The following is a 23,134-nucleotide window of genomic DNA, read 5'->3' as shown; positions in this document are numbered from 1 at the left end:
AATGAATAAATGTAAGTGGGAAGAGATTTTTTTTACAGATTAATCTATCCAACAATATATCAAGCAGTTAAATTTTGTCCCACATCAATCAAGTGTGCAACATCAAAATACTGATTACATGTTAAATTATCAGCAATAATAAATCAATAGTAATAATACATAGTAAAAACATTCACAGGGGCCATTCTGCTGCCCAGCAAATACTTTAATTTGCAATGATTTATGAACATTTTCTGACATTATGTTTTTTTTTTTTTACTGTTTGCTTTGTGGCATTTTTTACAGTGACTTAAGCACGATGTGGGTATTTGTAGTATTGTTCAATTTTAATAAAGAGATGTAAACCTTTTATTTTGAAGAGCTGGGAAGTCGTTGAACCGGAAGCACTCTCTGAGGCTAACATGCTACCGTTTCTGTTGACCAAAAGCTAAAGCGGAGTGAAGCACCAGAGCCTGTGTGGATGGATAAACGTGTTCAAAGCGGAGCCCTTTTAAAGGAAAGAGGGGCTCTCTGAAGGGCCCTGGTTCAAGGTGGACTTTGTGGAAACTTTGGTTTCGCCTCAGACTCATCTCCTGTTAGCCACGAATGCTAACTGAAGTTAGCTTAGCTTGCTAGCTGGAAATAGACGGAACTCGGCCACACAGCGCTGGTTGGAGGAACTCTGAGTCCAAACTGTGTTTTTCATTTGTTTAAAATGTCTAAAGTCCAGATGCTGAGAGGTTTTATCAACCAGCGACTAACTGCGGCTGCTGAAGAGATATTTGGGCTGTTTGAAAGAACGATATCAGAGTACGAGGAGGAACTCTGTCGTTCCAAAGAGGAGAACCAGAGACACAGGAAACTACTGGACGCTGTTTTCCAGCCTGAAGTCCGGTTACACAGAGCAGGTTTGTCCTCTTTACTGCTTATTCTCACTGCAAACCTGCTGGTTTTGTTTAATCTATTGTTTTAATTTTGCTGTTTTAAAAACGAGGTTTTGCAAATCCAGCTAACGCCTGGCTCATCTTTCAAAATAAAAGCTTTTTTTCTTGACGTGTTGTCAAACTTCGTATTATTCATTGCACTGAATTGAGAATGAACAAGGTGACCACATATTTTCCCTCGTAAAGCAAACATTTGTGTCGCGATAGTCGATTGGTTAGATAGTCAGATCACTTGGTCATCCGGGTTACTGTTTGAAAGCTGGATCCGGACACGCTGTAACTTTTTGTAAAGAAGCTGTAAAATCAAGATCACTGTAATCCGTTTAATACGTTGCTCGCCTCAGTTACACCTGCTTGACTCGAAATGTACATTGAACAGAATGCAGCATTGCAGGCAATATTTTGTCATTGAAATCCACGTTTGCATTACAAATGACAGCCTTTGGATAGTGTTTTAAATTGTTCTGAACCCCCCCCCCTCCTCCTGAAAGGGTTTATTTTTATTATAATTATTTAAATAGCACCGTCAGATATATACAGATATATACAGAGGCCGTGTGTTCCAGTGGCATGTTGTTTGCTAATCGCAGTTGATCATATTAAAAGGCTAACTGATCAGTAGAAAACGCTGCTGCAGTCAGTGCAGCTTAAAACTCTGGTGCTGCTTAAAGAAGCAATAAAGCTGGCCTGCTTAGGCCGGTGTTGAAAAACGCTCTAAAGGAAGAATGCTTTTAAAAGTAGACAAGTTAATAGATTATATTTATCAAGTACCAAATGCAACGTGAGTAAGCGGAATCAGATTCTAAATCTGGGGTCCTCAACTACTTTTGTATAAGGGCCACAATTTCACAAGATGATTATTTTATCAATGTGAACACCCAAAAACACGGTAAGTCCATCGTGATAACGACATACTAAGTGCTTTAAATCATCTGGTGTTGCTGCTGTTATGCAGTTGCACCTTGCATGTGACACCTAGTTACCAGTGGTAACAGCAAATATGGTTTAATACGCCGGGACACAGAAGTCTGGGGCAGCTAAATAAACTAGTGTCAGGCAAGTATTGTTGTTTTCCCATAATTATGTGAGCAGTCAAGATCAGACTGTATGCTGCACACAACATGAGTGAAACAGTGAAAGAAGTTGTTTCCCTGGCTGAGAAGGTGGAGGTGTGCAGCTGACCGCTCACTGTGTCTGCTCCTGACTGTCTGGCTATACCACTGCTATACTTCAAAGTGGTCCGCTGTCAAAAAATATTGTAAATGACAGATGTTTTGTTTTGTAGATGCATTTTTGATGAACGGTCAGTTCTAATCTCACTGACAAACGCACTGTATTTCCTGTGACTACTTCATAATAAAAGTGTAGTAAAAGTGTTTCGCCCAGTTAAATGCTTTTAATGTGAAGCAGCAGGAAATGTTCAGTTTACATTAACAGTAACTCAATACAGCGTTTATAGTTTGTAATTCTGCAAATATATAAATATTGCAATACATTTTAATCAGTGGCCGTTCTGCAGGCCGGGTGGGAATAAAAAGGCAAGTTATTATTTTGGCCAGTAAAAGATATGTTTGGCCGGTGGATTTTTTTAATCTACCAGTCCCATTGGCGGGTGAGCCAAAAAGTTAATTTCCAACCCTGCTAGTACTGCTGGTTTTGCTGCAATTACTTCCAGTTACAGGAATAGTTATGGTCAACTTGTCAACACGATCCGCTCCGGTGTTGACTTGGTGTCTCCCCCTAAAAGTCTAGGTGTTTTCTTGGTCTTGACAAGGTCTCGGTCTGGTTAAACTCTGTTCTTGGTCTTGACAAGGTCTCGATCTGGTTAAACTCTGTTCTTGGTCTTGACACGGTCTCGGTCTGGTTAAACTCTGTTCTTGGTCTTGACACGGTCTCGGTCTGGTTAAACTCTGTTCTTGGTCTTGACACGGTCTCGATCTGGTTAAACTCTGTTCTTGGTCTTGACACGGTCTCGATCTGGTTAAACTCTGTTCTTGGTCTTGACACGGTCTCGATCTGGTTAAACTCTGTTCTTGGTCTTGACACGGTCTTGGAGCGGACAGGAGAGGCGGCTGCGTCAGAGCCAAAGGGGCGACATTTTATATTTATTAATTTATATCGTTCATCTGTTTTTAAAATGGCCGATGCAGATTATTGGAAAAATGCGGAATATCTCCAGCCCTTCGGTGAACAACCTGCTTTTTGCTGCAGCCAGATATTTCAAATGTTGACTCATCAGCCCAGAGCGCCTGCTGCCATTTTCCTGTTCCAAGTTCCTCTGTTCCCATGCATGGTTGAGTTGTTTGGCCTTGCTGGTATGGCTTTTTGGCCGCAAGTCTTTGTTGAAGGCTACTTCTGACCAGACTTCTCAGACAGGAGTTTATAGGGTAGGGCCGATAGACGATGAACCATCACCGATGGCTGACAGACAGGAAATTAACTTTTGGTCTCACCTGCCAATGGGACTGGTTGATGGAAAAAATCCACCGGCTAAACATATTTTTTTTACAATATAATAACTTGCCTTTTTTTTATGTCATGTAAAAATTTGTTTCAGTTCTTTAAAAAAAGATAACTTAAAGAAGAAACCAGATTGAAATTTGAAGCAAAATTAATTTCTTGCTATTAAATATACTTAAGACATAACAGTACATTGTTACTTACAAGATGCTTTTAATCATTCAACTTAAACCTCCATTAATTAATATTTTTTTATGTTCTGATTCAGCCGGGAGAGAACGGTAAAATACGGGAGAAGCCCTGGGGAAAAGGGAGGGTTGACAGGTATGCACGGTGTTAGTTAGCTAGCTAAATGCTAAAAACATTCCAGGTACTCCAAGCACGATTTGACAGCTCCCGACTTTAATCCCCTGACGCCCTCCCCCTTACATATCTAAGCCAATCAGACACAAGAAACCTGTAATGAACATAAACAAGAACCAATGAACACCTCTAACACGTGTGTTACATGATTTTAGATTCCTGGATACAGCGGGGACCAATTTAAGTGCGACACAACAAAAAAACAACGCTGATCTGCTGTTGGCTCCCATCAAAAAGATATTAAATGTCGACTGGCCCTTATGTTCCCCAGACCTGAACCAATTTGAATATTTAATTATTGCTGGGGATAAAGCAGGTTGCCCTCAAATCGGAAGATCGGCGGTTCAGTCCCCGGCTGATGGCTGTTCCATCGGGTTATGAAAGTGTTTGAAAGCAAAGGATGGTCACACCAAAAATCCATATAGGCCAATATATATGTGTATTTTTCTTCTTTTCACTTGCATTGTATTTTATTAACTATTAATTATAATATATTAGGTCTGGACAATTAATCAAAAAGTATTTAAAACCGAAATTCAGAACCTCTGATGTAATTTTACCATGTTGGTTATTTCTCCTATTAATACCGTGTGTTCAGCAGCATTTAGAGGTTGTCAAGTACTAATCTACTTAATAGGAGACAATAAATGCAGTGTATTGCAACAATGCATTCATTGTGAATTGTCCCCTATTAAATAATATTATAGTATTTTAATACCATACTGTTGCAATACATTTGTGAATTTTCCTCATAAATAGCTGCATACATTTGAATATTTCTATATGCATATTTGCATGATACATCAAATTCATTGACAGTGATTCAATTTGTAATATTTTCTTATTTAATCATTATAAGTGTTATTTATCCACCACATGATAAACACTCTTTCTGATGACACAATATGCTTAAATTGTAAACCCAGAATTCAATTTTAAACAGATTTCATAGAGCCCTGTGCATGGTCTCGTCACCCGATATGTGAATGTAGCATACCATCAGAACGTCGTAACTTTAGTGATAAAATTTTGAGCAACCAAGAAGGTGCCAAAACAGGCATCTTTGATGACACCACATTTCCATAACACGCCTGCTCCTCAACTCTAGTAGTTCTACCATGTCCTCCTGAAATAAATATGTAATATGTTTTACACACAGACAGAAGCAAAATGACTTCTTCACATTCTTAAGCAGTAAAACACTTATTTCTTCACTGGCCTAGTGAGTTTACTTATATACACTCACCTAAAGGATTATTAAGAACACCACACTAATACTGTGTTTGACCCCATTTCGCCTTCAGAACTGCCTTAATTCTTCGTGGCATTGATTCAACAAGGTGCTGAAAGCATTCTTTAGAAATGTTGGCCCATATTGATGGATAGCATCTTGCAGTTGATGGAGATTTGTGGGATGCACATCCAGGGCACGAAGCTCCCGTTCCACCACATCCCAAAGATGCTCTATTGGGTTGAGATCTGGTGACTGTGGGGGCCATTTTAGTACAGTGAACTCATTGTCATGTTCAAGAAACCAATTTGAAATGATTGGAGCTTTGTGACATGGTGCATTATCCTGCTGGAAGTAGCCATCAGAGGATGGGTACATGGTGGCCATAAAGGGATGGACATGGTCAGAAACAATGCTCAGGTAGGCCGCGGCATTTAAACGATGCCCAATTGGCACTAAGGGGCCTAAAGTGTGCCAAGAAAACATCCCCCACACCATTACACCACCACCACCAGCCTGCACAGTGGTAACAAGGCACCATGGATCCATGTTCTCATTCTGTTTACGCCAAATTCTGACTCTACCATCTGAATGTCTCAACAGAAATCGAGACTCATCAGACCAGGCAACATTTTTCCCGTCTTCAACTGTCCAATTTTGGTGAGCTCTTGCAAATTGTAGCCTCTTTTTCCTATTTGTAGTGGAGATGAGTGGTACCCGGTGGGGTCTTCTGCTGTTGTAGCCCATCCGCCTCAAGGTTGTGCGTGTTGTGGCTTCACAAATGCTTTGCTGCATACCTCGGCTGTAACGAGCGGTTATTTCAGTCAAACTTGCTCTTCTATCAGCTTGAATCAGTCGGCCCATTCTCCTCTGACCTCTAGCATCAACAAGGCATTTTCGCCCACAGGACTGCCGCATACTGGATGTTTTTTCCTTTTCACACCATTCTTTGTAAACCCTAGAAATGGTTGTGCGTGAAAATCCCAGTAACTGAGCAGATTGTGAAATACTCAGACCGGCCCGTCTGGCACCAACAACCGTGCCACGCTCAAAATTGCTTAAATCACCTTTCTTTCCCATTCTGACATTCAGTTTGGAGTTCAGGAGATTGTCTTGACCAGGACCACACCCCTAAATGCATTGAAGCAACTGCCATGTGATTGGTTGATTAGATAATTGCATTAATGAGAAATTGAACAGGTGTTACTAATAATCCTTTAGGTGAGTGTACGTATCTTCACTTCTGAAACTCAAAGCACACAATATGCTGTAGTTTCTTATAGTTTGAATGACTTTCAAATATATTATAGAAAATGTGCAGTTTCTCCCCATGTTTGATAAAGTAGTGGAAGCAGTGGTTACAGTGTTACCTGGAAATTACTGTTTCCTAACATGTGCATGTATTTCATTATTCACAGGCGTCCAGCAGCTGTTGGTGAGTAAAGAAGAGGTTCCCCCTGAGCAGCAGCAGCAGTGGAGCCCCAGGCTGGACCAGGAGGACCCACCAGAGCCGCCACACATTAAAGAGGAACAGGAGGAGCTCTGGAACAGTCAGGAGGGAGAGCAGCTTCCAGGACTGGACAAGGCTGATATCACCAAGTTCCCATTCACTCTTGTCCCTGTGAAGAGTGAAGAAGATGATGATGATGATGATGAAGAGAAACCTCAGTCCTCACAGCTTCATCAAAGCCAAACTGAAGAGAACAGAGATGCAGATCATTTGAACTCTGACTGTGCTACAAGCTTTGGCCACAATGAAGATCTGCAGAAACACAAAACAACCGAAACAGGAGTGAACCAATTTAGTTACTCAGTTTGTGGTAAAAGATACCTCATGAAAAAATCTTTAATGACTCATATGAGATTTAATTTGGAAGGAAAACATTTCTGCTGCTCAGTTTGTAAAAAAACATTTAAATGGAGAGCAGATCTTGAGACACACATGAGAATGCACACAGGGGAGAAACCATTTAGCTGTTCAGTTTGTGGTAAACAATTCTCAATAAAGGGAAATCTCAGACAACACTTGACAGTCCACAGAGGGGAGAAACCATTTAGTTGTTCAATTTGTGGTAAACAATTTGCTAAAAAGGCATCTCTGACTCAACACTTGACTCTCCACACAGGGGTGAAACCATTTAGTTGTCCAGTTTGTGGTAAAACATTTGCACGGAAGGATAATCAGAGACAGCACTTGAAGTTCCATTTAGAAGAGAAACCATTTAGTTGTTCAGTTTGTGGTAAGGGATTTACTCAAAGAGCAACTTTGAGTCAGCACGTGATCCTCCACACTGGGGAGAAACCGTTCAGTTGTTCAGTTTGTGGTAAAATATTCGCACTAAAGGGAAATCTGAGGCAACACTTGAACGTCCACACAGGGGAGAAACGATTTTGTTGTTCAGTTTGTGGTAAACAATTTGCACAAAAGGGAAGTCTGAGTCAACACTTGACTCTCCACACAGGGGAGAAACCGTTTACTTGTTCAATTTGTGGTAAAACGTTTGCACGAAAGGGAGCTCTTAGTCGACACTTGACGCTCCACACGGGGGAGAAACCATTTAGTTGTTCAATTTGTGGTAAAACATTTGCACGAAAGGATAATCAGAGACAGCACTTAAAATTCCACACAGGGGAGAAACCGTTCAGTTGCAGTGTATGTGATAAAAGATTTACTCGGCTCGATAAACTCAAAACACACAAGTGTGTCGGTGAGAACAGTGGAATAAATGAAGCTGTCTGTTGAGGTGTTTTTCCAGTGGGATTGAAGCACTGAGGGCAGGACTCTTAACAGTGATCAGCACATGGTCATTTAATTCTGTTTTTCTTTCACTCAAAATAATTGAATTGTTTCCTGTGCGCTGTGCTTTTTGGTATTTTGTTTTCTTGGTATGTAATCATTGATGTGCAGTTGTGTGTTAGTCTTTGGACAAACTTTGATTCGACACAATTCAACAGCTGAGTTGTGGATTTACCCAGTTGCCTTAAAAGGAGGGGTTCAGATTTTTCAAGTGGATCTTTGTACAATACTCCATGCCATATGTAGAGAGTTATTCGTTGCTGTAATCATTCTCCAAGTGGGTTTCTTCATCCTGGGACTTGTGTTGTGGCACCAAGCCTCCAATTGACTACCAAGACATATCCATCCGCCCCGGCTCAGCAAGGAAAAGGTCTGGTGAAGCAGAAAGGGGGAATTTTGTGCAAAAAAGACTTTGGAAGATCCCCACTTGATTTGTGTAACTCAGACTGATGAAGCCTCCGATCAACTTTACCTGAACTCCAGGATACATTTTTTCACAGAGCGAGTTGTAGTTTTGTACTATTTCTGTTTCAGAATCAGAAATAATAGTTTGGACGTGTTTGTGCTTGATACTATCAGTCTATCTAAAATATACAATATTGTCACCAAATCTGTGTCCAGACATGTTTATAATGAGGCTTTCAATTGTCTAATATTTTATTGGAAAGAGATTAAAATGGCCCACACTATTCGACATTTTGAACTAATAATTTTAAAATGCTTTAAATCTGGCAAAATATCATCTCTTTGGTTTAAATCATAATCTTAAATCTAATGCAATATGAAAAAAGCCCACCGTGAGGACCCAAGAATGCCAGTAAATTAGAGATCCGCCTAATGAGCACAGTCTACACAATGTACTCTATAACGAGAGAAGAGTAAATCTCTTCAAGTCTTAAACATATCTTTGTATCGCCTGTGATTACAATGGATAGAATTAGCATAAACCAACATATGCATGTTTTATTGATATAGACTTAATGAATGTGGGGTGAAAAGAGTCTATAAGACTAAACAGAGTTAAATAATCCCACAGAGTGTGTAAGGTGACATGAGTATTACACAAACTGATTCTCAACTTCATCGGGGGTGAAACGATGTCATGCTTTATCCCCCATGTTGTTTGCCATTTATATAAATGATTCGGCCAAATAAATTGAAGCTTTGAATTGTGAGATCATGTGTGGAAGTATTTTGTATGCAGGTGGAATTGTTTTACCATCACTATCTAAAGAACGACGTAATAATAAATACTAGCGCTGAACGATTAATTGATTTCAAATCGATAATGCGATTTGAAAGAATGCGATTAGCTAATCGTGAAGACGGCGATTAAAATGTAGGTTAATTATACATCTGAGCCAACAGTCGTGCAGTGACTAAGTCATTCTGTTCTCATCCTTGTGTGATAGATCTGCTCGCCAATCACAAGCGCCATGCGTCTCCTGTTACGGTCCTACTCACCAATCAGAGCATCAAACGAAACTAGAGGAAAACGTGGGATAATGGCGCCAGCTGAACTGACGCAGGCTGTGCTGCGGGCCAACGTTACAAATCCTCATGGAGAATTTCAGAATAAGAGCGTTTGTTGATGTACGATTGGGAGTCTGCAAAGGGTGTTTTATTTTGAAAATGGACCGGATTCCCTATGCCGTTTTGTGTCTGACTTCCAGGGTTGGGGAGTAACGGATTACATGTAACGCGATACGTAATCAGGATACAAATAAAGTAACTGTATTCCGTTACAATACAGAAAAAAACGTGGATTACACATAGGAATTACTTTAAGCACAGAGTGCTATTTGCTGTTTATGTGTTTGCTGTAAAAACACACAGTTAAGGAGGGATCTGTCGCAGATTTTGATTGGCATGTAGCCAGTAATTGAATGTGGTTTTGCCCCCACACAGTCATGCAGACTCTGTGCGGACTGGTTCCAGCTCTCAGTGACTGAACAGCAGCAGGATCCGGGACCGACGGAGGTGGTTTTCTTGCCGGTTTGGCTCTTGTCACCCCCAGGGCTGAGTCAGCTAATGAGCCTGTGTTCGGTCGTCTTCACTGGGAGGCAGCTGAGTGCAGTTTTGTTGCCCCACTGGCAGCTAGTTAGCAGCAGTTAGCTGACTCTCTACAGCAACAATTAACAGCGTACCAGCAGAATCTTAATAATATATTTTGGCCAATTACCTGCTCACCGGAGCAAAGTCTTGATAGGCTAATATTTACGACGTGTAACCAATCAGGATAGATGGTGCACAAACTTGGAGATGAGAAGAAAAGCTCTTTATCAGGATAAAATGTGGGTATGTTCCTTTCAGTGCACCGCTCAGCTGAAATCTCTTATTTTAAACAAAACACTTTCTAAATATATGCATGTTTTGTAAAATGGCAGTGTGGGATGAGCCAGATGTTTCGTTACGTAAACATTGGATTTTTGGAATAAAGATTGAAGTCTGAGTCGATTAAACCTGCTTTATTTTTATTCCGATCAGCTGGTTCCAGAACAGCTTGGAAGCGCGTCTGTGGGGAACGAATCAGTGGAGCTTCAATACTACGATTCAACAAAGGGCAGATGCTCCATTTTAGTCCAGGGGCACTGGAAATATGAAGACATCCCAACGCAGACCATGACAATTACCTTAAAAAAACAGGAGTGAAGAAAGAAATAACACTCTTACATTTTATTCAGTGTAGCTCATTCATCAGACTTACATTTCCTTAATGAACGATAAAGTGCTGGAATCCTTCTTGTATGTTAGATTTGATTTTAAATATAATTATTCAGCTGTAAACTGACGGGACAAAATGACGGTGGCAATAACTGAAGATGAAAATGTGGATCAAACAGACTCATTCAGTTTTATTGTCTATTCAATTTTATTTACATAGCGCCAATAATATTATTTAGAGAGACCCAACAATTCCCACCATTAGCAGGCACTTGGCAACACAAGCAAGGAAAAAAAGTTCCTTTTCAGAGGCAGAAACATCGAGCAGAATACGGAGACTGAGGCCTCCAGAGAGAGAACTAAGACAAAACAGATACCGGGTCAAATACTGCCGTCTGCCGGATCCCTGGTGGCTCACACCGAACCTGCTGTAAAGAATCTTGGCGTCTAGTTTTATAGTAATTTAAGTTTCGAGCAGCACACCACAAAGCTTGCACAATAATGTTTTTACCATGTTGGTAATATATCAAAAATATCAATCAATGTTAAACTGAGACAATTTTACATGTGTTTATTTCATCACGCCTGGTTTACTGCAACAGCCTTTTTACTTGCTTGTCCCAAAAATCTAATGATCGGCTCCAGGCTGTCGAGAACTTCTAGCTTCATTGCACTGGCTCCCAGTATGTTTTATAATATGCTTTTAATTAATATATTTTATTAATCGGAATCAGAAGGAGCTGTATTGACAAGTAGTGTTTGAGGTGAGGTGCTACACGTAGACAAACATAGATCATAAATAAATCTAAAAATATATAAATATGCTTTAGACAATGCAAGTTATATAAGAATAATAAAAAGAATAGAGAAAAATAATAATAACAACTATTTGCAGAGAAACATGCCAAAAAAATGAGCATTATTCCAGGTTTGTGTTGTGCAGACATATTGCAACAGAAGAGATTATTGTGTACATAAATATATAAATTGACAACATCAAAATATACATCAACAAAGATTAACAATTAACAACAAATATGTGCAGTGTGCCAGGTTTGTGCATGATATGAAATAATATTTACATGTGTAGAGACATTAATTGCTTTTAAAGCTCTTCATGGCCTTTTCCCCTGTTTTATCGCTGACCTTTATAGTCCCATGCACTTCTTCAGAGGCTAAAGTTGATATTATCATCATGGAACTGAAGACTGATTGGGTGGAAAGTGAAATAGCACACTGTGCAAACCGTTAAATAAGAAATAATTTATATGATCGCTGATGGCTCAAAAAAGATCAAAATGATCACGTAGGATAAGGAGACGACGTCCCACACTTTCAAATTAATTTAGTGAACAGAAATATACAGATAAATTATCGATATGTACAGCTGAGATGATGGCAGCGGCCGTTTATCTTCAATGGGTGGAAGAAGTGAGGCGAGAGAGGGTGGAGCTGTGTGTTGACTCTGCAGCAGTTCTGTTAAGTTTACAGACTATGAGGTGAATCAGAGAAGATCTAATGTTTGACGTTTTTCTGTGTTTATTTGGAATTGTGTCCTGCACACGTGGGATTAAAAGGAAATAAATTTGCAGATGGGATAGCTACAAGATCCCATCCAACGTCAACCGCTTATCCTGCGTACATGGTCGCGGGGGGCTGGACGTTGGGTGATCAAGGCGTGGTACACCCTGGACAGGTCGCCAATCCATCGCAGGGCCACACAGACAAACAGCCAGTCACACTCACACCAAGGACAATTTAGAGCCACCAATCAACTTACGCCGCATGTCTTTGGACGGTGGGAGGAGAACATGCAAACTCCACAAGGGGAAAGGCTGGCAACCTTCTTGCCACAGCGCTATCCACCGGACCGCCCAGCCACAAGATCCCACTGATCAAAAAAGAAAACGATTGATTGCGATAAGTTAAAATAAGATTTATAATATATATGTTGGGAAACGTAAATTAACAAGTATATGTGCACTGTAATGTAGCTGAACATGTAATAATGCCGTGTCAAATATTATGAGGGGTACAGTGAAACTCAGAGAGGGGGATAGATTTCTTAATATATGTTTTATTTTATTTATTGTATTTTATTACTACAGAGTGATTTAAATTAGATCCTGTTCTGCACACTGCGGTACGGTAGGTGGCGGTAATGCACCCAAAAGTTACAGTCCACCAAAAACAGCAGAAGAAGAAGAAGACGTGGTACCGGAAGTAGTCTTTCTTACCGAGGCTAACACGCTAAACATTTTCTGTTGCCTTTCACGTAAGATAAAACACTATAAGATACAAACAGAGTGAACCGCTCGTGTGTAGGTGGAGGATAAACGTGTTAAAGTGGAAACTTTGGTTTCACCTTTCATCTCCTGTTAGCCACGAATGCTAACTGAAGTTAGCTTAGCTTGCTAGCTGGAAATAGACGGAACTCGGCCACACAGCGCTGGTTGGAGGAACTCTGAGTCCAAACTGTGTTTTTCATTTGTTTAAAATGTCTAAAGTCCAGATGCTGAGAGGTTTTATCAACCAGCGACTAACTGCGGCTGCTGAAGAGATATTTGGGCTGTTTGAAAGAACGATATCAGAGTACGAGGAGGAACTCTGTCGTTCCAAAGAGGAGAACCAGAGACACAGGAAACTACTGGACGCTGTTTTCCAGCCTGAAGTCCGGTTACACAGAGCAGGTTTGTCCTCTTTACTGCTTATTCTCACTGCAAACTGCTGCAAACCTGCTGCCACTGAAAGAGCAGTGAAGCAGTCACAGTTCTCTGCTTCCTCCAACAAAGCTCAGGCGAAATGTATGAAAACAAAACCACAAGTAAGTAAAAATGAGTGTTTGTGTAAAAACTAAATGTTAAAGCTGAGCTGCTGGTGCTGAAGTGACTGTAGCCTGCAGGCCCGTGTGTCTAATAAGCTGCTAGTCAATGTAGACAAGTTATAAATAAGCGCCTTCTTCCAGAGACTCTTTGTGGAGGACACAGACTCATCAGCTGGCTGGACGGAGATGAAATGCACACAGCTTTGTCTTGTTGGCCTGACTCACCTTCCTCAATCGGGAATGAACCCGAAAAACTCCCAGACAGAGACGCTTCTCTTGTCTGGTCTTGTTGTCTCAGACGGCGGTGAGCAGGGAGGTTTGGCAGTAAATGTGAGTCTGTCAGTGAATAAATGCTTGTTTGTTTTTCACCAGCTGCTGGAAAAGTGAAGGCGGTTATCCTGTTGTCACATTGAAGATGATGTCCAGCAGTTTAAACCTCTGTTGAGAGCGTACAGACATCACCTTAATGCAGCATCTCTATATCCGTTCATTAGAAAGAGGAGAATCTGTATCTGTACTGTAAATATTCCCAACAATCAAAGATGGGATGTTTCTTTCAATTTACAAAGGTCAAAAACTGATTATCTAAATGTTAATTGAAAATGTGATGTTGACAGAAATTAAAAGGTGGACCTCAGACAGTCTGCGGAGTGCACATAACAGAGGCGTGTTCCCTATATTCAGCGCATCGCCGCTACTTAAATTTCACGATCATTAAAATCAGTGCTTAACTGATGATTTTCACTCGCACACTTTGCCATCACTTAGCGCTTTTCCTCTCCTCATCCTCCAAAGAACATCTTCGTGACAGGAGCTGTTATAAGAGCAGGAAGTTTTAGGAAGTCTTTTAGGGGGCGAACAATGTGAGTGAGTATTTTATCAGTCCGGCAGTAAATGAAGAGTGTAGGTCAAAGTGTGTCCGTTAATAAGTCTCTCTGTTGTTTCCACAACTGCTGAAAAGTGAAGGCGAGTTAGCACGAGCTAAGATTTCCCTGTGATTCAGACTCTTCATCATGAGCATCATGAGTTCTTCTGTCCTGCTGACAGACATGACAAAGCATAACATGATGTAGTTATTTCATCATCAGTTTAATCCGTTTATTGCAATTAAATCAGGGAAAAATGTTTACTTTGGCTTCATGCAGCTGTAGTAATTGCAGGTTGTGTTTATTCTAGGGCTGAGGCCATTCTTTGACATAGTCGATTACGTAAATACGTCGACTCGCATCACATGCGTCGAAGCGTCGCTGCATCCGGTGTTAGCAGGGATTCCCCCGGACAAGCTCCAGCTACAAGACCGCGCCTTCAACCGACTAAAGTTTGGGAGTAGGGCTGGACAATAAAACAATAATTATAACAATATAACTTTTTTCAATAACAATATAAATGTTCAATAAATGTTTGATTTGATTCGCTAGAATCACACACGAATTAGGGCTGAATTTTTTATTAAGATGTTTATTTTATTGAGGGAAAAAAAAGGACAGAAAAAAAGCTTTTACTTAATTTTACTCTTGCATATTTGTTGAAAAAGATTTTATCAAAATTGTTTTGAATGTTCTCCCTCAGATTTGTGAAGTGATCCACTGTCTGGAATCACATGTTTGTCTAGTTCTGACCATAAAGAAGAGTTTAAACCACAATTAACCATCAGGTGTCTTTAACTTTCACTGAGGAGCAAAAATCAGCCTTTAAACTCAAAAGAAATAACAATTTGATACTTTATCGTGATAATTATTGATATCGAAAGATATGAACATTTTTATTGTGATAACATTTTTGGCCATGTGAAGCGAAAGTATCCCGGAGCGCTGACGGCAGCACCGCAAATCCTGTTTACTTCCTGTCTTCACACGAGCACGGCACGTTATCAGCACGAGGACACGTAGTCCGTTACAACTTATAATTATTTCTACATCGCCTTCATGGTAAAAGTAATTTCTGCCCAGCTGCTGTCATGGTAACGTAACGTTATGCCGCGTGTCATCTAACGTTCTGCCGTTACATATTTTCTGTTTATGAGCGAGAAAACGGCGATAAAACCCCCGTGAGGATTAGCCTCAGGTGATCATTACACAGATAATCAAATCTTTTAAAAAACATAATCAGCCCATCAGTGAGGTCCTGGTCTTCAACAAGCAGTGACCTTACTGATGCCAGACCAGACCTGCTCCAGCTGCTGCTTCAGCTGCTGCTCCAGTTTATGTCTGTGGGTTTGCTTCCCCTCCTTAATTTTCACCTTCAATTCCCGCTGTATTTCCTTTTGCTTTGCCCTTGTCACCCAACCTGAAAGCCTTTTTTCTTCAGATTTAACAGTTCTTTCAGGTCGCTGGGGTCCCAAGGTTTATCAATAGAGTACACCGAATTTATCTGCTTTACAGTCGTATGCAAAAGTTTAGGCACCCCTGACAATTTCCCTGATTTTCATTTATAAATAATCAAGTGTTTGGATCAGCAATTCCATTTTGAGCTATCAAATAACTGAAAGACAGAAATATTTCAGTAGTGAAATGAGGGTTATTAGATGAACAGAAAATGTGCAATATGCATCAAAATGAAAGTAGACAGGTGCATAAATTTGGGCACCCTTGTCATTTTGTTGATTTGAATACGTGTAATTACCTAGCACTGATTAATTGGAACACACAATTGGTTTGGTTTGAGCTCATTAAGCCTTGAACTTCATAAACAGGTGCATCCAATCATGAGAAAAGTTATTTAAGGCGGCCAGTTGCAAGTTGTTGTTCTCTTTGACTCTCCTCTGAAGAGTGGCAACATGGGGGCCTCAAAACAACTCTCAAATGACCTGAAAACAAAGATCGTTCAACATTACGGTTTAGAGGAAGGCTACAAAAAGCCAGCTGTCAGCGTCCACTGTGAGGAACATAGTGAGGAAACGGAAGACCACAGGCACAGTTCTAGTTAAGTAAAATATCGGAGAGGCAAAAACAGTCCACAGACCTACAACATCATCTTGCTGCTGATGGTGTCACTGTGCATCGTTCAACAATCCAGCACACTTTACACAAGGAGAAGCTGTACGGGAGGGTGATGCGGAAGAAGCCTTTTCTGCACACACGTCAGAAACAGACGAGGTCTGCTAACGCACATTTGGACAAGCCAGCTTCCTGCCAGCAGTTGAGGGTTGCATGGATTCCACTCAGTATCAGCAGATACTTAAGAATAATGTAGAGGAATCAGTCACAAAGTTGAAATTACGCCGGGGCTGGATATTTCACGACAACGAGCCAGAACTCTGCTCAAAATCTACTCTGGTGTTTATGCAGAGGAACAAGTACAACGTTCCCCAGACCTGAATATCATTGAAAATCTGTGGGGAGATTTGAAGCGGGCGGTCCACGCTCGGCAACTGTCAAACCTAACTGAGATGTTTTGCAAGGAGGAATGGTCCAAAATACTTTCATTCAGAATCCAGACACTGATCACAGGTTATATGAAGCGTCTAGAGGCCGTGATTTCTGCTAAAGGAGGCTCCACTAAATATTGATATTTCTGTTGGGGGCCCAAATTTATGCACCTGTCTACTTTCGTTTTGATGCATATCGCACATTTTCTGTTCATCCAATAAACCTCATTTCACTACTGAAATATTACTGTGTCTTTCAGTTATTTGCTGCTCCAAACACCCGATTATTTATAAATGAAAATCATGGAAATTGTAAGGGTTGCCTAAACTTTTGCATACGACTGTAGGTATGTTGATATCTGCACAAAACTCTTTGTATTCTGTGATACAGTCAGTAAGAACGTCAGTATCCTCCTGATAGAGATCAAGTGTTTTATTTTCTGAATAAACGTGTGTAGACAACAAGTGACGGTATGGATTTTTTGTTCCCACCGTGATAAAGCAACCAATCACAGCGCTTTGGCAGTTAACTGCACGAGTCGGTACAATAAGTGCACAGCTTGTTGTAGGCTGCAACCACTGGGCCATGTGAATCAGCATGTACTGCCGGGGTTTTTTTTCGGCCTTCATGTTTTTTGCCAGGAAAACCAACATAACTGTAGGACCAGTTTCACAGAGGACGCTGTATAATTTTTTCAGCTATACAAATTTCTTTGCAGCAAGAGTCACAGTCAGTCCACTCTTTGAGGCACGTGCAACTCCCATTTTTTGTCCTGTGCAATCATAGTTATTTACAGTGGGTACGGAAAGTATTCAGACCCCTTTAAATTTTTCACTCTTTGTTTCATTGCAGCCATTTTCCAAAAATCAAAAAAGTTCATTTTATTTCTCAGTAATGTACACTCAGCACCCCATCTTGACAGAAAAAAACAGAAATGTAGAAATTTTTGCAAATTTATTAAAAAAGAAAAACTGAAATATCACATGGTCATAAGTATTCAGACCCTTTGCTCAGTATTTAGTAGAAGCACCCTTTTGATCTAATACAGCCATGAGTCGTTTTGGGAAAGATGCAACAAGTTTTTCACATCTGGATTTGGGTATCCTCTGCCATTCCTCCTTGCAGATCCTCTCCAGTTCTGTCAGGTTGGATGGTAAACGTTGGTGGACAGCCATTTTCAGGTCTCTCCAGAGATGCTCAATTGGGTTTAAGTCAGGGCTCTGGCTGGGCCATTCAAGAACTGCCACGGAGTTGTTGTGAAGCCACTCCTTCGTTATTTTAGCGGTGTGCTTAGGGTCATTGTCTTGTTGGAAGGTAAACCTTCGGCCCAGTCTGAGGTCCAGAGCACTCTGGAAAAGGTTTTCGTCCAGGATATCCCTGTACTTGGCCGCATTCATCTTTCCCTCGATTGCAACCAGTCGTCCTGTCCCTGCAGCTGAAAAACACCCCCACAGCATGATGCTGCCACCACCATGCTTCACTGTTGAGACTGTATTGGACAGGTGATGAGCAGTGCCTGGTTTTCTCCACACATACCGCTTAGAATTAAGGCCAAAAAGTTCTATCTTGGTCTCATCAGACCAGAGGATCTTATTTATCACCATCTTGGAGTCCTTCAGGTGTTTTTTAGCAAACTCCATGCAGGCTTTCATGTGTCTTGCACTGAGGAGAGGCTTCCGTCGGGCCACTCTGCCATAAAGCCCCGACTGGTGGATTGCTGCAGTGATGGTTGACTTACTACAACTTTCTCCCATCTCCCGACTGCATCTCTGGAGCTCAGCCACAGTGACCTTTGGGTTCTTCTTTACCTCTCTCACCAAGGCTCTTCTCCCCCGATAGCTCAGTTTGGCCGGACGGCCAGCTCTAGGAAGGGTTCTGGTCGTCCCAAACGTCTTCCATTTGAGGATTACGGAGGCCACTGTGCTCTTAGGAACCTTAAGTGCAGCAGAAATTTTTTTGTAACCTTGGCCAGATCTGTGCCTTGCCACAATTCTGTCTCTGAGCTCTTCAGGCAGTTCCTTTGACCTCATGATTCTCATTTGCTCTGACATGCACTGTGAGCTGTAAGGTCTTATATAGACAGGTGTGTGGCTTTCCTAATCAAGTCCAATCAGTATAATCAAACACAGCTGGACTCAAATGAAGGTGTAGAACCATCTCAAGGATGATCAGAAGAAATAGACAGCACCTGAGTTAAATATGAGTGTCACGGCAAAGGGTCTGAATACTTATGACCATGTGATATTTCAGTTTTTAATAAATTTGCAAAAATTTCTACATTTCTGTTTTTTCTGTCAAGATGGGGTGCTGAGTGTACATTACTGAGAAATAAAATGAACTTTTTTGATTTTTGGAAAATGGCTGCAATGAAACAAAGAGTGAAAAAAGATGTGAAATGAAAAAAGGGGTCTGAATACTTTCCGTACCCACTGTATTTCTACTTTGTGCCACTACCTCCATTTCGAGATCGGTACAATGCTCACACATCTGCATATTGGATATAGGCTAACTCTTTTTATTTAATATATATTCCATCTGTTGTGTTGTTTTACCAGTGTGGCATCAATAAAGTATCTTTATCATTAAAATGGGCAGCAGAAATTCAGAGCACTGATTGGCCCATTGGGCCGTTTCGTTTCGTATTCGCTTTTTAAATTATTAACATAATAAACATAATAATAACATGTAAAATAATATTTATTTTAAACACAGGTGACTGAATGGCATCCGTATACTGACCTAGTTATGGCTGCTAGTGAGTCAGTCGAGCATATTTTGACCACTTTATCATTAGGCCTATTCAGGACTTCAACTTTGTTGTTTTTTCATTATCTTTTGAGTTTACTATGAATTATGGAACCGTTTTTGTCGTCATTTGTTACACATTTTTTGTACAATAAAGTTGCGTTTGAATGAGCGCGTTTTTAAAACATCCACGGACTGTTACCTGTTCAAGCCATTACTACCTTAGGATGCTGTGACATTAAAAACAAATCTGCCAACAAACTTGTTATATTACTGTTAGAATAACAACATGCATACCTGGCTGCAGGCACAGTTAGATTAGTAAGTCAGTAAGGTAGCCTATGTTTAGCCACTCCTATAAAAATGGAAATGTCAATGTCTAAAGAAATTGGAATGGAAGTTTAGCACAACTCACCAGAACTAAGCAATGTTGGGGCACGTTAAGCTCATATTGTTCTTTCTGCAGGTTTCTCTTCTTTTGCCAGTCACCAACGTTCTGCACAAACCCATGGCTCGGGCCTTTTCTGTCTTCATTACATTGGTTGATTGATACACAGCTAAATGCAGATTATGGCCAAAGCAGCTTAGCCATTGCCAGCCAAGCTTTCGCACCGCTGCCACAATATTTGCCCTGTTGTCTGTGGCAATCCAGGCCAGTTTCCTCTCGTCCAGGGACCCCTCTTGGATTTTAGTTCCCATTTGCGCTGAGATAGTGTATGGCCAGGCTCATGTATGGCATCATGGTTACACTTGACCACATATCTGTTGTCACAGAGAAATGATCAACGTCCTTCAAGTCCCGTATTTGCCGTCCTTCACGGTCAGATACACGTCAGGGATCGCTGTTTGAGAAAAGTACTTTCGGTCGGGAAGAACTGCTTATCAAAAGCCTGTAGCACGGCTTTGAACGCTGCTTTCTCAACGGTGTGGAATGGCACCATTTCTTCAACCAAATAGCGAGTTACGCTGTCAGTAAGTGCTCGCTGCTGATGGCTGTTACGTTGGTACTTAGCTCCTCTCGCAAAGGCCTCGGAGACTCCCGACTGTCGCTGCTGGCCTGAGGTCGTAAGCCCACCTCCTCCTGAGGCAGGTGTGCTGCTTCCAAGTCCGGCATGGTTGATTCTAAGATCTGATCTTAGATTTGGGACTTTTTTGCAGATTGTGTATCTGGTTGATGTCTAGTTAAATGGTTTTGGAAATTTGTTCATATTTCCAAAATATTTCACCTCCATTTTGCACATCTTGCTTTTCTTTTATCTGGCTCTTCTCTGTCTTGTAGCTTTAATATCCAAAATGCAATCCGGACAGCTGCCTTTATGCTTGTCTTTGCCTTCAGTGGAGAAACCCTGGACATGTTTTTGTGGCCAGATCTCGTTGTTCGAACAACCAAAGGGTGGCCACTTGAGACTCAAGCTTCACGCATCCACAGGAAAAGGCATATATTAAAAGATCAATGTCTGAATTTTATTAATCAATATTGGATCATTCAAATCAAGAAGAATTGAATTTGGGGAATTTCTTTAATCCTGGCCAGCCACATCTTTGATCCTGTTGACGTTTCTTCCTGCACTGCTGGGTGTAGAGGTTCTCCATGAATGGCAGCTTCGTGATGTGTTCAGTTTCCACCACAACGGGATGTTGACCTGTGTTTTCAATTTCTGCACAATAACACTGTGAAAAGCTAAATTATAGCATTTGGTGGAACATTTTAAAGGTTCTGTTGGTTTTGGGTACATTTCCGAGCTGTCTTATCACTGGAAGAAAGGAGTAACATTTTTGAATTATCGCTTCTTGTGGGGTTTTTTTCATTCATTGTGGCTGGCACTTCCACAGAGTTGTGACGACGGTCAGTCTAGAGTGACATCAAAGTAGCACGAGTTCTGATCTGACTGTCCAGACTGAGGTCGCATTTAAGAATATCTAACCTGTATCTGATTTGGACCACCATATGAAAGTGGCTCAATCCGAACTGGATTTCAGATTCCATGTGACTTCAGCTGTTCACACTCAGATCTGAGCCACATTGGCCTGCAGTCTGAACTGGGTCTTTGAGACGGTGTCGGTGAGGCAAGTCCAGGTCCGCTTGCTGATGGGGAACCTGAAGAAACTGGAGCTGCTGACTCTCAACTGAAGTCCCATTGATGGTGATAGGGGTGTGTCCTTCTGTCTGTCACTTGGTAAAGACATAGAAACTGTTAAAATGGCCTGTTCTTAGTGAGCACAGTCAGTTTCTTGTGTAGAGAAGAAAAATGCACATTTGACTATAAATACATATTTGTTATTTGGACTTATTTGCATGGAGGATCAGTTTCTAAATGCATGATTAACTTTCATTCTATCAACTTTAACTTTATTTTCCTAAAACATACATGTATTTCCTTATTCACAGGCGTCCAGCAGCTGTTGGTTAGTAAAGAAGAGGTTCCCCCTGAGCAGCAGCAGCAGTGGAGCCCCAGGCTGGACCAGGAGGACCCACCAGAGCCGCCACACGTTAAAGAGGAACAGGAGGATCTCTGGACCAGTCAGGAGGGAGAGCAGCTTCCAGGACTGGAGGAGGCTGATATCACCAAGTTCCCATTCACTCCTGTCCCTGTGAAGAGTGAAGAAGATGATGAAGAGAAACCTCAGTCCTCACAGCTTCATCAAAGCCAAACTGAAGGGAACAGAGATGCAGAGCATTTGGAAACAGAAGCTGATGGAGAGGACTGTGGAGGACCAGAACCAGCCAGAAACTTTAATCCAGATAGTCCTTTACAACCAACTACTCATGACCAGACTTCACTCCCCTCTGAACCTGAGACTGATGATAGTTGTGATTGGGAGGAGACCAGGGAACCTGTCCAGAGAGAGGACAAACCATTTGGTTGTTCAGTTTGTGGTCAAAGATTCAAACGAAAGGGACATCTGAGACGACACTTGAATGTGCACACGGGGGAGAAACCATTTAGTTGTTCAGTTTGTCCTAAAAGATTTGCACTACAGGGGACTCTGAGACGACACTTGACTGTCCACACGGGGGAGAAAATATATAGTTGTTCGGTTTGTAGTAAAACATTTTCACTACATGAAACTCTGAGACGACACTTGACCGTCCACACGGGGGAGAAACCATTTAGCTGTTCAGTTTGTGGTAAAAAGTTTACACAAAAGGGGAATCTGAGACAACACTTGAAAGTCCACACGGGGGAGAAACCATTTAGTTGTTCAGTTTGTGGCAAAAGATTCACACTACATGCAACTCTGAGACAGCACTTGCCTGTTCACACAGGGGAGAAACCATTTAGCTGCAGTGTTTGTGATAAAAGATTCACTCGACTCCATATTGTCAAAACACACAAGTGTGTTGGTGAGAGCAGTGGAAATAAATGAAACTGCTCTTTGAGCCAATTCTTTCTAGCAGCAGTGTTTCCCACATATAGGCTTTACTTGGGAGAGCCCGCTCAGGGATATTAACGGCCAAAGTATATTTGGGTGAGTGTGCAGGGACAAGAGAACTGAAGGGGAAAGCACGATGAGCAGAGTAAACACTAAAACACTGAGGTGGTGAACGTTGTAGAGTTTAAATTTAATTTGTTGAAGCCGGACTTCATACAAAAGTTAGATGCCATATGTATGTTGAGAGAGTTATTCATTGTCGTGATCATTCTCGAAGTGGATATCTCCATCCTGGTACTGTTGTGGCACCAACTTCCAAGGAACTATCAAGACAAATCCCTCCGCCCTGGTTAAGCAAGGAAACACTGTGGAAACACTAAAAGG

General features: G+C 41.2%; 1 protein-coding gene across 2 annotated transcripts; it reads left to right on the top strand.

Moving 5' to 3' along the window:
- Positions 1 to 384: 384 nt before the first annotated feature.
- On the top strand, positions 385 to 8,949 carry LOC119907220 (gastrula zinc finger protein XlCGF57.1-like). 2 transcript variants are annotated; one of them, XM_038724928.1, is made up of 3 exons: positions 385 to 887; positions 5,581 to 5,637; positions 6,396 to 8,949. In XM_038724928.1, exons 1-3 carry the CDS (start codon positions 695 to 697, stop codon positions 7,718 to 7,720), a joined length of 1,575 nt encoding a protein of 524 aa, XP_038580856.1. In that variant the 5' UTR covers positions 385 to 694; the 3' UTR covers positions 7,721 to 8,949. The 2 variants fall into 2 exon arrangements, with proteins under 2 accessions (XP_038580856.1, XP_038580857.1); XM_038724929.1 differs by lacking the exon at positions 5,581 to 5,637 and having other exon boundaries at positions 388 to 887.
- The last annotated feature ends 14,185 nt before the right edge of the window (positions 8,950 to 23,134 follow it).

This window comes from Micropterus salmoides, unplaced genomic scaffold, assembly GCF_014851395.1.
Source record: "Micropterus salmoides isolate LMB-PRFRI ecotype aquatic unplaced genomic scaffold, ASM1485139v1 Ms_hic_scaffold_17, whole genome shotgun sequence".
Taxonomy (NCBI): Eukaryota; Metazoa; Chordata; class Actinopteri; order Centrarchiformes; family Centrarchidae; genus Micropterus; species Micropterus salmoides.
The sequence above is the reverse complement of the archived record's forward strand: the minus strand, read 5'-3'. Positions and strand labels throughout refer to the sequence as shown.